At 43.8% G+C, this 13,337-nt stretch overlaps 1 protein-coding gene across 2 annotated transcripts in view; it reads right to left on the reverse strand.

Annotated features, from left to right (window-relative positions):
• Positions 1 to 2,401: 2,401 nt before the first annotated feature.
• Positions 2,402 to 13,337, reverse strand: part of DNASE1L3 (deoxyribonuclease 1 like 3) — a 13,044-nt gene continuing 2,108 nt past the window's right edge. Inside the window, exons 2-8 of one of the 2 annotated variants that reach the window (XM_018562454.1) lie at positions 11,685 to 11,773; positions 10,940 to 11,029; positions 8,778 to 8,890; positions 5,342 to 5,454; positions 3,931 to 4,088; positions 2,715 to 2,811; positions 2,402 to 2,601 (exon numbers count right to left, since the gene is read on the reverse strand). In XM_018562454.1, coding sequence (XP_018417956.1) covers positions 2,503 to 2,601; positions 2,715 to 2,811; positions 3,931 to 4,088; positions 5,342 to 5,454; positions 8,778 to 8,890; positions 10,940 to 11,029; positions 11,685 to 11,773 — 759 coding nt within the window. In that variant the 3' untranslated portion in view covers positions 2,402 to 2,502. The remainder of the gene's footprint in view (positions 2,602 to 2,714; positions 2,812 to 3,930; positions 4,089 to 5,341; positions 5,455 to 8,777; positions 8,891 to 10,939; positions 11,030 to 11,684; positions 11,774 to 13,337) is intronic. The other variant, XM_018562455.1, reaches the window with a different exon arrangement.

Raw genomic sequence — 13,337 nt, forward strand, 5'->3', positions numbered from 1 at the left:
AGACATATTTTTGGGAGAATGAGTCGTGGCTTATTCATATGTAAATAGCGTCACCCATTCATATGTAAATATCACACTTGAGACAGATTTTAGTGGGATGCAAGTAGCCCCTATCTTAATTTTGGTTGCCCCTGTCTGCCTGACATGTTGTGTCTGGGTTTCTGCTGCCATGAAACCCGGACTGTCCGGGTGAATTGTGGACAGGTGACAACCCTAAACTGAAGTTCCTGCACTTTATTAAGCAGTGTTAAGAAGTGTTGTTAAAGTCCCAGTGCTGTGCTGACGCTTGTTACTCTCACCTGTGTAGCTAACTCCAAGAAGAGCCATTATTTTACCTCAGTGTAGCATTCTATAGAATTTCATGAGAGGCTATTAACTGCTGAATTGGCAAAAACATTTCTAGTGAGCTGCACACAAGACTGCTTGGTTTTGTGCCAACTTACCGGCCCAACAGTTCCGGTTCCATTCTACTTACTTCTTAGAGGAATAACAGAGCTCATTATCCATCACTATATTAAAGCTTTTATTTATTGATTATACAAAAGATATGCCAAATTTGCCCAAGAGTGTTATGCGTGTTCACATCATTAATAGCATCATCGTATTTATAGGAAGTGGAAAGAAGAACTGATTTGTGTCTTATTGAGTACAGTATCTTACTGTTATATTATTGTTTTTATCTATTAAAATAAACAGTGATGAGAGTGAGGGAGAAGAGCTCCTGTGCGAGCTTCTATCTGTTGGATAAACCTAAAAGATCACTACGCCAAAAAATAAGATTTCTGATAACAATAGACCCAGGTGGGATCAGCGCCATTTCCTTTAGACTCCATTGTAGGGAACCCTGGGAACCCATGAAAGAAGGGTCAGCTGGCAGTACACAGCTTCCTGGTTTATCCAGGGCAGGAGTAGGCAACCGTGGCACTCCAGCTGTTGTGGAACTACAAGCCCCTTGGGGATTTGAAAGACTCTGACACATTTGCAGAGATCAGGTTGGAGTAATCAGGTTGTCTATCCCTGATCTAGGGTAAGGAGCTCCTATACTGGTTAGATGAATTTTAAGAGAAGTGCTACTAATATGCACCTTGCAGTGCCTAATCCTTATTTATTATCTTGTTTATGGCAGTGTCTTGTTGACAACTTTAAAGTGCATCTTTCCCCTTGGAGATGAGTGATGAAGTGACTGCTCTCCTTACCAGTATGCTCCTTGGAGATGGGTGCTGAAGTGACTGCTCTCCTTACCAGTATGCCCCTTGGAGATGGGTGCTGAAGTGACTGCTTTCCTTACCAGCATGCCCCTTGGAGATGAGTGCTGAAGTGACTGCTCTCCTTACCAGTATGCCCCTCGGAGATGAGTGCTGAAGTGACTGCTCTCCTTACCAGTATGCCTCTTGGAGATGAGTGCTGAAGTGACTGCTCTCCTTACTAGTGTGCCCCTTGGAGATGAGTGCTGAAGTGACTGCTCTCCTTACCAGTATGCCTCTTGGAGATGAGTGCTGAAGTGACTGCTCTCCTTACCAGCATGCCCCTTGGAGATGAGTGCTGAAGTGACTTCTCTCCTTACCAGTATGACCCTTGGAGATGAGTGCTGAAGTGACTGCTCTCCTTACCAGTATGCCCCTTGGAGATGAGTGCTGAAGTGACCGCTCTCTTTGCCAATATGCCCCTTGGAGATGGGTGCTGAAATGACTGCTCTCCTTACCAGCATGCCCCTTGGAGATGGGTGATGAAGTGACTGCTCTCCTTACCAGTATGCCCCTCGGAGATGGGTGATGGCGCTGCTTGAATCCAGAATAATACAGTATGTCACCAGCACACCAAAGTAGGCAATGTTTCCAGGCCACTCAAGGTCCCTTCATTAAGCCTGCTGAAGGCCCTGAAATGTTGCCTTTCTTATGACACAATGCACATACATCAATAAAGACGGTTTTTGGACACATTACTTTGGTATTTCCCTTCTTATCAACTATTCAAAAGTCCACGAGAGCACTGTTTGGGACTGTTAGGCAGCATCTCATTGGATCAAGGTGGGCGGGGGCGGCTGGTGTGCCTGCCACCTCCTGTTTGGCCAGAGTGTCCCAGGTAGCTTAGAGCTTTTAGCGACCAGTGACGCTCTGGCTGGCGTCCCGCCCAGCTTGTAGCAACCAGTGACATTAGTGACCCCCCGCAATGTGCTCTATTAGCACATCTAACCCCCCACCCCCTTTATATGCACCGTCAGCACCAGCCCCCCCACCTTAGGCAGCGAATATTCTAGGGACACCCCTGGCATAGTTTATTGGTTCTACTATTCTCACACTCATCGATGTTTGGGGATAAAAACAAAACTCTGAACCCCCATTGTGATCAAGATGAATCTTGCCTATATACGCACTAGCAAAAATCGGTGTATATCGTAAGCTATGTATTATATGTCAGCGCAATATATTGCTATAAATCTAGGCCTGACATCAAGCACTGAGTGTAAAATATATAAACGTCTTCCTCCATGCGTAAAATGTATCATCTTCTTCCATCTCGTCTTCGAGATGTTTTACGAGGAGAATTGTTTGGCTCATTCAGCTGGAACTCCACAGGATAGTGATCACTGACCTCCAGGGCCTACAAAAAGGACACAAGGACAAGTATGAGTCAGCTCATAATAAGTGTGAGGCTACAGTATTTGTTATCAGTAAGTGGGGATATGATTATCCTGCCACCCATCAACACCCTACCTGTTCCTCTGTTAATCTGTACGCCCGCGTGAAATCAAATGTAGTCGCCGAGTCTGGCACTATGGAGCTGATCAGTGTCGCACCATGCAGAACAATCCTGAAATAACCAATCACAGGGGAGGCCTAATTAGATACCTTGAGTTAACACAGGAAGATTACAAAGGACGACTCTGAGTTTCTTACATAATCTACATGTATTTTTTTTTTCATTTATTGAACAGACATAACAAGACTTTCACTTGTATATTTAACAGACCAAAAACGTAGCCAATTAGAGAAGTTAATTGTTAGGTTTTAAAACACATTAAATCTAGTCATATAAACAATGCATCAAGGCAAATGACATACCAAGTATTGAAAAATGAAAATACAATGGACAAATAAATGACATTTCATTCCAGCAGAGGTTTCAGAATTTTCCACTTTTAGGTGCTTATAAAATCACCCACCATGTTTAAATATAGGCTTACAGGTTCTTTATTAAAGTGGACCTATCATAACATATTAAACACTAGTGATGGGCTCGGCGTGTTCGCGGCTCCACTTGCCAAGCACACCAGGAAGCTGAGAGAGCGCAGCGCCATTTACAGCCACGGAGATATTTCCCGATCTCTGCAGCTGTGGACCGGGAAAATGTCTCAGTACCTGTGATTGGCGCTGCGCGCTGTCGGCTTCCTGGCGGGCACGGCACGTGAAAAAAAGGGGGGGCTGTGACTGTACACTTGGTAGGGGGGTGCTGGTGGGGGATCACACAGGTATGTGCCAGGGAGGTCAGGAGAGGTGGTGGGGTAGTGTCAGTAAGTTCATTTTCTCATGTTTTGTCAGAAAACCCTGTAAAGGAAACTATGAGGAAGCAGAACACCTAAATAATTAGGATACGCTTCATCTCCCCCAAAACTAGCATATGAGTCAGGAAATAGCCTTTTATCAGTCACAGCCTAGTCAGTAGTCACACTGGTGTTTTGCTTGATTAAAGATTACCTTGAAGAATGTCTTCCATATGCGGACTATACATTGACAGAACTTCAGCCAGTGATGAACCTGGCTGAAATTCGCTCAGTGGCTAAAATTGTCAGCCAAACAGTGCCTATATCCAATCTCATGCAGTGCTTATGTATTTTGACAGCCATCTGGGCCAACTGTCCAAATACAAAAGCCACATGCCCGAAAGCTAAAGGAAAAAAATCTACTAGTGTGTACCCAGCTTTACAGTTACCTGTCATAGGCACATCTTGTCGTGCTTCTCACTGTTGTATCCATTTTATCCCCAATCAACCAGACAAACTCGGGATTGGCCCTCAGGCGTATGTTTTTCCAAGACTTCTTGGGAACATAGCTGCAGCCGGCGTTGAAATCTCCCATGAAGATGATGTTCTGCAGAAAAGAGAAGGCTGTTACATATTCTTACGTGTACTAAGGTGCGGCTGTTGGTTGTAGAAATACAGTAAAGTGTCATTGAACAGCTCTAAACATCACATCCAAGATGGCGACACCCAGCAGAAGTCTCAGGGCTTTTGGATGTCTACACAAGAAAAGCTTTTATAGGTAAATGACATGCTGAAAATATATTAAATGCACATATAAATGGGAAGATTGTTGTTAAACTGAAGGGTCTGGTGACAGGGCCTCTTTATAGAAGTCCCTTAACCACAATTTAGTTTCCTGATGGTGTGCACAAAGGGTGTATGGTAAGGCCTTCATGTGTCTGCAGAGGGTGTATGGTAAGGCCTTCATGTGTCTGCAGAGGGTGTATGGTAAGGCCTTCATGTGTCTGCAGAGGGTGTATGGTAAGGCCTTCATGTGTCTGCAGAGGGCGTATGGTAAGGCCTTTATGTGTCTGCAGAGGGTGTATGCTAAGGCCTTCATGTGTCAGAAATTTTTTATTCAAATAGTTTTTATTAAAGGTTATGAACAAACAATTAACAAGGTACAGAGAACTACAAACAAATAGCACACAATACAATGATTTGAATTCTGACCACATGCATTCCTTCTTTGGAAGTAAACTTGGGGAGCTTTCATGAGAGTAGAGGAGCAAGTATCTCTGTGCAGGGACTGTAGGAGTCCAGAGAAGGAGTCCAGAGAAGGAGTCCAGAATTTAGACATAGAGTCTGAAAACAAGCACATTTTTCAAAAGTAGTGCAATAATCCAGAGGGGTCCCTAGACTTATCGCCTCCTGTGCAACGGAGCATGTTACCAGAGATGGGAAGATGTTGGGCTGGCAGCTGATGATGCACATTACGGGGAGGGCCAGGGGTGTACAGGTGGTGCACATTACGGGGAGGGCCAGGGGTGAGATGGCATATTACTTCAGGTCTGCCTCTGTCCAGCTAAGAGCTCTTAGCAACGTAGACGCTCTGGCTGGAAAGGGGATGGCAGGTGTGCTCTAAGAGATGCCGTCTGAAGCATCTGCCTCAGGCCGCCTCATCATAGCGATGGCCCTGGCAACAAAAAATGCTACTATTGGTTACAATGTGAGAGATGGAGCTCTTCCATGCTTCTACACATAAGGATAGATGGAGATCCACACAAATGATGTTTATTCGAGTTTCCGCTCCTTGAAATAACCAAGAAAAGCTGAAGTAAAGCGTTGTTCGTGAATAAATCAGGAAGGATCCCAACTAACCTCTGTGTTCCATGTCTGTCGAACTTCGAGATAAACATCATAGAGTTCATCGATCTCGCGGACGGCGTCCTCAGGCACTGTGTGCTGGGGGATGATGACAAAGTCGTTCACTTCTTGTGTATGGAAAGAGAAGAGGAGAAAACACAGAGTGCTGAGACATCACAGATATATTGTGGCTGTGGGGTACAGATGTGTCCAGTGGCATTATTCATGCATTCAGAAATATGCTTGTTCCTTATTAGACCTTACAATAGGAAATATTACAAACATTTACTACACAAGGATGTAATAAAAATAAGTTGGTACTAAAATAGCAATTTTTAGTGATCCTACTTTTATGGGGCAAATTGTAGTTTAAAAGTGGAACTGAACTCAAAAAGTGAAGAGTTGCCACATTATAGGGAATATTTAGAAGTGTTAATTATTCCCCAAGCAATACTCTGAAAAACTTCCTGGTAAGTGAGGGTGCCTAGGCACTCCAGTGCCAAATCCCTAATGGTTGTATATCTCCATTGTGAGATCTGATAGTCTTAGGAAATTTGGAGCGAAATTTGGTGATGTCACTACTATGCTGCTTACTGTTCTCCTTGCTGGAGGCTCTCTCATAAAGAAGCAAAATCCTGCCTCTGCCAAAATAGCTGACCCCACGTTGGAGGCACATTAGTGGACAGACCATCTGCAGGGGGACCACAGGCAATATTGGTGATTAGCCCTTTGCACTCTGTCTGCCTTTTATTTTTTGACACAGCTTTCAATTCCTTTTTAAAGTTGAGCTCCAACCAAATAGCCAACACATTTAAAATACACATAGAGGAGATGTTTTATATGCCAAAATATTTGTTCAGGCATGTATGTGATTTACACACTCCTACATCACTGAATAGCCGGGAGGGTGACACCATTTTCTGTTCTTCGAATAAGAAAAGCAACAGTGTCATGAAGCAGGAGCGGCACACTGATAGTCCTCTCTCTGTTTCCATCTCCCTGTATTAACCTGACAATACCCTGCAATGCAAGGTGCCTGGCTGGCAGCAATGGCCTTCCATCTCTCAGTTTGATTTTTGCTGTGCAGGGGAATACATAGTGCTCAAATAATTTTATTGTGCTATTGGTCTGTTATCAAAAATATGCACAGATAAATCCCGGGAACATGAGACTAGCAATGGAAACGCGATGGACAACTATGCAGGGGGCTGGCAATAGATATAGGAGCCCCAGTGCACAGTAAAGATTTTGGAGCCCCATGCAAAGTTTGGACCCAGCACCCAGGGGCATAAATAGAGATCACTGGACTCCATAGCAAAAATTGAATTGGGGCCCTCCTGATGACCTCCAACGTGACCAACCTCACCAAGATCCCAAACACTCTTCTTGTGCATCTGACATCTGCTCTCTTACACTGTAGACTTGCCGGGGATTAGGGTTGTCGTCAACTGCAACCACTCCATCCATTACAGTCCTGATACAGTACTTCTTTATCGTCACATGTTCTATGTTTTATTTGCCTCAACAACCTAACGGGGCCCCCTTCCACTGCCAGACCCCATAGCAGCCACCTGGGCTGCTATAGCTATAGTTTCGCCTCTTCCAACACCCCTCCAACATTACTGTCGACCCCCTCAAAAAAATTAACAAACAGCCAAGGGGGAAGGGTTTCTGTCCAGTTGTCCTTTACCTCAAAGCTGTGCAGGGACACTTCCACAACTATATGACAGGTTATCGATCATACATGTCTGGTATGTTTACGAATACATAATAGTTTTGTTGTATGTACTACATTTTTAAGGGTCGATGGTGGTGGTGAAAACATATCTTTTATAAATCTCATATTTCTTGATGGAATATATCACTTGTGTGTATTACTCTTAGCAATCTGTGCGTTGCCGATAAAGTTACATTGATTATGGATATTGTTTCCAACAAACTAAATAGGCAATCTTGTGATAGTCAAAGCTGATCTTTCACAGCTAATGGAAATGTTTACTGTTCCTTTGAATAGCATTTAGTTACTGCAGAGGGTCCGGTGGGGAGCTGCATAGAGGAAGTGGTTAGGAGTGGGCACCAAGTTCAGGGTGCTTCTCTATGTCTCCCATGCACTCAGACTCATGAGGTGTGATACTACATATCCAACACAAAGGGCCCTGGTGCAAGATTTTTTTCTCGGTCTCACCAGGGTCACATGCAGAGGGTCTCACCAGGGGCACATGGGGAGGAGTTCACCAAGGGAAAACGCCTAGGGTCTCCCCAGGGGCACATGGGGAGGATCTCACCAAGGGCACATGGGGAGGATCTCACCAGGGGCACATGGGGAGGATCTCCCCAGTTGCGTATGCCGAGGGTCTCACCAGGGACACATGCGGAGCGTCTCACCAGGGGCACATGGGGAGGATCTCATCAGGGGCACATGCGGAGGGTCTCACCAGGGGCACATGGGGAGGGTCTCACCAGGGGCACGTGGGGAGAATCTCACCAGGGGGCACATGGGGAGGATCTCATCAGGGGAGATGTGTGTGCCAACAGAAGCACTGTGAGATGTGCAGGTTGGCGATGTGAGGTGTACGGCGATGTGAGGTGTGTGGGATTTTCTTTAACGTTCTCTTGGGTGGGGGCGGAGCGGGGAGCAGGTGAGTGGCTCGCCTTACTGTGCCTGAGTGCTTGTGGAAACACACACAACTTACTAGCACATACAAGGGTAACTCTATGACCCTGCAAGGCAAAGGAGCCACCCTTAAACAGGATATCAGGGCCTGTGCTCGAGTCGGCTGATTCTACAGGAAACTAAGACTTTTATACATGAAGGGGCAGTAAGTGATTTCATCAGCATTTGCAATAGCTTAAAAATGTTTTGACTTTAATATCACTTTAAATTAATCTTAATAATCTGATGCCCTTCTCTTCCCTGACAGCTTCTGTCCACAGATACGAGTCCTTGAATTAGACCTACTTCACTATCAATGATAGTAGGGAGGATATCAGGGGGCGCCTTCGAATGTTTGCTATGGGGTCCCATGATCTGTAGTTCTGCCCCTATTTGTAATGTTGCTCCACTGACCAGTGTTCAAAAAGCTATGGTAGATATTTCCTGTAGTCACTTCTTGTAGATGTGTCTTTAAAGCAAAGGAAATCCTTCAAGACAGCTTCTACTCGAAAAAAAAGTCTTCATGACCCTCAGTTTCTGTTTAGGTGACAACTTAAAATTTTGGATGTTTCCGTCACTTTCTGTCCCGGTGACAATATTCACCAGGAGAAATAGAAAGGGAATCTATCCAAAAACAGAAGAAAAATAAATACATTTAGGCTATACATATACTCTCATTTCCCATCAAAGGTCAATATGGATATATATATGAGGTCTGTGCATTTGACCAATGACAATATTTGTACTGACCATTTAGAAAAAACAGAAAGAAAATTATATTTGTCCACCAAGTATTACCCGTATTTAAGGATTTAAACCAGACAATAAAGGGTTCTCTAGAAAAGACGTCCACGTCTCCGGCTTGCTGGTCTTTATACTGATAAAAGTCTATCACTGTCACTGAATTCTTTCTGCAATGACAACAATATATACAATTTCTTCAGAGTGGTGTGACATGCTGATTAAGAAATCATCTCTGTGGCTTTGGCAAACATGCCTAACAATGCCCTGGGCCTTATTCACCCAACTGTTTGAAAGAAGTACTCTCTGAGTTGCCCTTTAGTTAGCATTTTGCCTAGCAGTGCTGGGGCCCTGGATTCACACACCCTCTAGGCCAGTGGTTATCAATCTGTGGGTCGTCGAATGACGATTTGCCAGAGGTCGTCCGGGAGTCTCCCGCTATTAGATAGCGGCGCCCGGGAGAGAAACACTTTCTCCCGGAAAGGTTTACTCTGCTCAATCGATCCCTGCGATCGCTTTTTTTCTGACATCGGGGGCTGCCGGCCGCCGTAAGTCAGAAGAAAAAAAACCACCATAGGAATGCATAGCTAGATTCCTATTGGCTATTTCACTTTGCAATAGCCAATACCAAACTAGCTATTGCACCCACCCTCTGCTGATGCCAATCAGCAGAGGGGGACCTGCAGTTCTCCATCAGGTCCTCTTCTAGTGATTGACAGCAGCAGAGGGCGGGTGCAATAGCTAGTTTGCTATTGGCTATTGCAAAGTGAAATAGCCAATAGGAATCTAGCTATGCATTCCTATGGTGTTTTTTTTTTAATTTTTATTTTTATTCTGACGGCGTACGCCAGTGGTTCTCAACCTGTGGGTCGCTGTGTGATTTCTGCTGTGCTAGGTGAGAGTCCTCCTCAGCCCTCTCCTAGCGCAGCAGTGTCAGTTCTCCCGCCACCCCGCCAGATGTCGCTGCAGCAGCCGCGTCATCCCTAAGTTTTACTGTTGGGGGTCACCACAACTTGGCAAATGTTACCAAGGGGTCCCGGCCCTAGAAAGGTTGAGAACCACTGTTCTAGGCGTTGTACGAGGGTTTGCATAAGTGCTCTTTTTTGTTTCTTTAGAATCCTTACTAATAGTACTAATGATATTTATAAGGTGTTATTCATATAGGGAATATGTATGAATTAGGAGGTTCCAAAAGTATTGTTTTTCTATATTTTTATATGTTCGATGTGGGGATGTACACAAGCAGACTTTATAGGGTCTATAATTTTGGTTACAATGGAAAAAGGACAGACGAGACGCCACCACAATTTGAGTCCAACACCTTTTAGGGGTTCACACAATCCCCCTTCTTCAGAGCTTAAATAAAGTAAAACTTGGTTCCTTTCAGGATGTATGGACTCACAATAAAATGAATGGTGATCTATAATTTTAGCTATGTCTAGAAATCTGTAAGAATATATGTTTAAAAGATGTTGTAGATGTGGGCTAGAACAACTTCCCCTCCTTCCTAATTACTGAGCTAGTCTGTGGGGGTCACTCAATGCAGAATACTTCTACTGAGATTATGTAACAGCTTAAAAGGTTAGGAATGCCATCTTCCTACTGTTGTATTTCTTAATTAGGGCAGTATTATAAGTAAGAACATTACATTATGCATAACTATATTAGTATATGTAATATTATTAGATTCAAATAATACTTATAGGAATGCTTAAACTAATAGTTTTGCTATGCAGAGGGGTGGGGGCCATTCCCCCTTCCATTCTGCTCTCTTACTGGCTAGTGGCCTAAACAAAGTTCAACTGCTCTGTATTGCATAGAGATACTAGTTTCACCTCCTGCAATTCCAAAATATGTTAGTAGGCTAGCTTCCTCTCATAGTGCCCCGACCACATGGATACATGTGTCTACAGACATGAGAGAATGAACACCCAGTCTGAGTAGTTAGGGCCCTTCCCTACCCTAGCGGGCATAACAGGGCCAGGTAGGCTTGGAGCCAAGTAATTGGCCAAGCTGGATTTTTTTTTTCTAATTGGTATTGTATTGAAATACATAAAATTCCAGTTTGTACTGTATAAGCAGAGGTGAGGAAATGTATGGAAAAATGTAATTGTTATAGACAACATAGGCAGTTTTTCTACTTTCATAAATATAGTCCTGTAGAATGTTCTTTACTTGATGCTGCAAGATAGCTGTCTGACAGCCAACAATCCACTTACCTATAAATAAAGGCGTACTGCTCTTTGGACATACTGCGGCCAAGTCTCTCACTAATGAGTAAGTTAAACTCATGTTTCCCTTTTGTGTGGCTGAAAGTGCAAGTAAAAGAAGAAAAGTATTAGTAAACCCTTTAGGCCACGTGGTGTCTATAATAAAGCTGATATCAATGTGTATTCTAACTTGAATGTTGGTGTCCTTTGTGCATTTCTTTCAGATCTGTTCAGTACTCCAGAATTAAACACCTCCTGCACTTCCCTGTACAGTTTCCTGTAATAAAGACCAGTCACTGCTGCCCTCTCTTCTTGTGCAGGGTGACTGGTCATGTATCTGCGCCCTCTAGTCTTTTCTAGGCAGCCTGTGGTGGGTAGACGTGCTGGGTTCCCCCTACTGTTCTGCTTTCTCCACAAGCTATGCGCAGCACAGTAATCTGAATTAGGCTATATTGTGTGTAATAGCTAGTTCACACCACAAACAGACTTTATTTCTGTCTACAGACCCTAAACCGTACATACAGAGAGAGAGAAAGAGAAAGAGAGAGAGGGAGGGAAAATAGAACATCACAGATTCAGGACGCATGTACAAGCTCGCTAAATTCTGGCTGCAATGGATTTTTGTTCTACTTTACCTATAGAGTTGCAATGTTTTGTGAATAGCATTCGAATTTCATGGATTAATTTTACTTCTTGTCAGGCATTATACTTGAATTACCATATTCCTACCTAAAGCACAGAACGCTGATGTTACCTGTTGAGTTTTGCCATCAGAGCATGTATGGCTACGTCTTTGCTGTCTCTGATCTCCATCAGCAGCATTATGTCACAGCGAGAAACAATCTATGGGATAAAAAAAAATATTTGATCAATCTAATATCAATGATCATCAGATAGATATATTTATCTTATAGCAATTTCTTCTGGATCTCAGCACTTCCTGCTTTCAGGAATGGGCTGCATGCTCAGAATACAAAGCTTTCTGATGAAGTGAGTATATTCAAATAAGAGTTTTAGGAGTAAAAGATGAACCCTGTTTTGTTGGGGGTTTTTTTCAACCTCCACTTACCTTTTTTTCACTGGCTTATCTTTAAGTAACATACTTACCTGTATATCAACAGGCAAAAAACGAATGTGGATCCTCAAACATTTTAAACCTTCATATCCTTCCATTAGGTTGTACTCATTAAGTAAATCAAATCTAATGTACTGCCTTGTAAGTTTCAGGAGGCACTATAACGGAAATATACTTATGTATAAAACAATCCATATAATCAGATGACTCGCCCGAGGACCACTAGGGACACCTGCTGTATAGATGTAAGTGGGAGCTCTGGGGACTCTGATGTAAGGTGGGCTCTGATGTAAGGGGGAGCTCTGGAGACACTGATGTAAGGGAGGGCATTGATGTAAAGGGAAGGCTCTGATATAAGGGGGGGATTCTGGTGTAAGGAGGGACTCTGATGCAAGTAGGGACTCTGGGGACTCTGATGTAAGGGAGATTCTGAATTAAGGAGGGACTCTGATGTAAGGGGAGGCTCTGATGTAAGGAGGGACTCTGGGGACTCTGTTGTAAGGGGAGGCTCTGATGTAAGGAGGGACTCTGATGTAAGGGGAGGCTCTGATGTAAGGGGAGGCCCTGATGTAATGAGGGACTCTCTGATGTAATGAGGGACTTTGGGGACTCTGATGTAAGGGGAGACTCTGATTTGAGTTTGACTTGGATTTTTGAGTTTCTGTAGACACCCCTCTGCTGGTATGGCTGAGACTTTTTGTAAAACTGTCCACCCACATATTTGAGATATGACATACTCACCTTCCCAACGAATCCAGAATTGCTCTGTAGTCATCAGCTGCTCCACCACCACGTGCAAGGTCCCATGCAGCCATCTTCCATTCTGATGTCATTGAAAGCCAACTGTCTCTTCCTGGTTCAGACAGCCACACACCTGATGACAAGCGCCAGGTACCACTTCCTCATGGCACTGTATGTGGAAGCCAATGGCTCCTGGGATATGTGGGGTGTTTTGTGCCTGCTGCACCACAATTCCTCGCCTAGGCGGGAATGAAGGCAGGGGGGTGGGGAGGGGGGACTGAAGTGCAAATATTAAAAAAAAGGTACCTGAACCAAAAAAAGTTACATTTTTGGATTGCGGAGGGGGTTACAGTTGTGCAACTTCAAATTTGGCGTGAAGGTCTGCTTTGAAGTAGATCTAAACCCTAACTGGATGACACTTAGTTTGCTAAACCACTGTGTATAATAAACAATTGCCATTTTTTGCTAAAATATTGTTTCACCTTTGTTATCCTTCCTTGCATCTAAAATCCTACAGTTATGGTGCATGTGTCGCACAAACATTCTCTCTCTATATATATAAAGACGGGATGTGACCCACCAGAACATCTG

Source organism: Nanorana parkeri, unplaced genomic scaffold (assembly GCF_000935625.1).
Source record: "Nanorana parkeri isolate BGI_ZX_2015 unplaced genomic scaffold, ASM93562v1 scaffold578, whole genome shotgun sequence".
NCBI lineage: Eukaryota > Metazoa > Chordata > Amphibia > Anura > Dicroglossidae > Nanorana > Nanorana parkeri.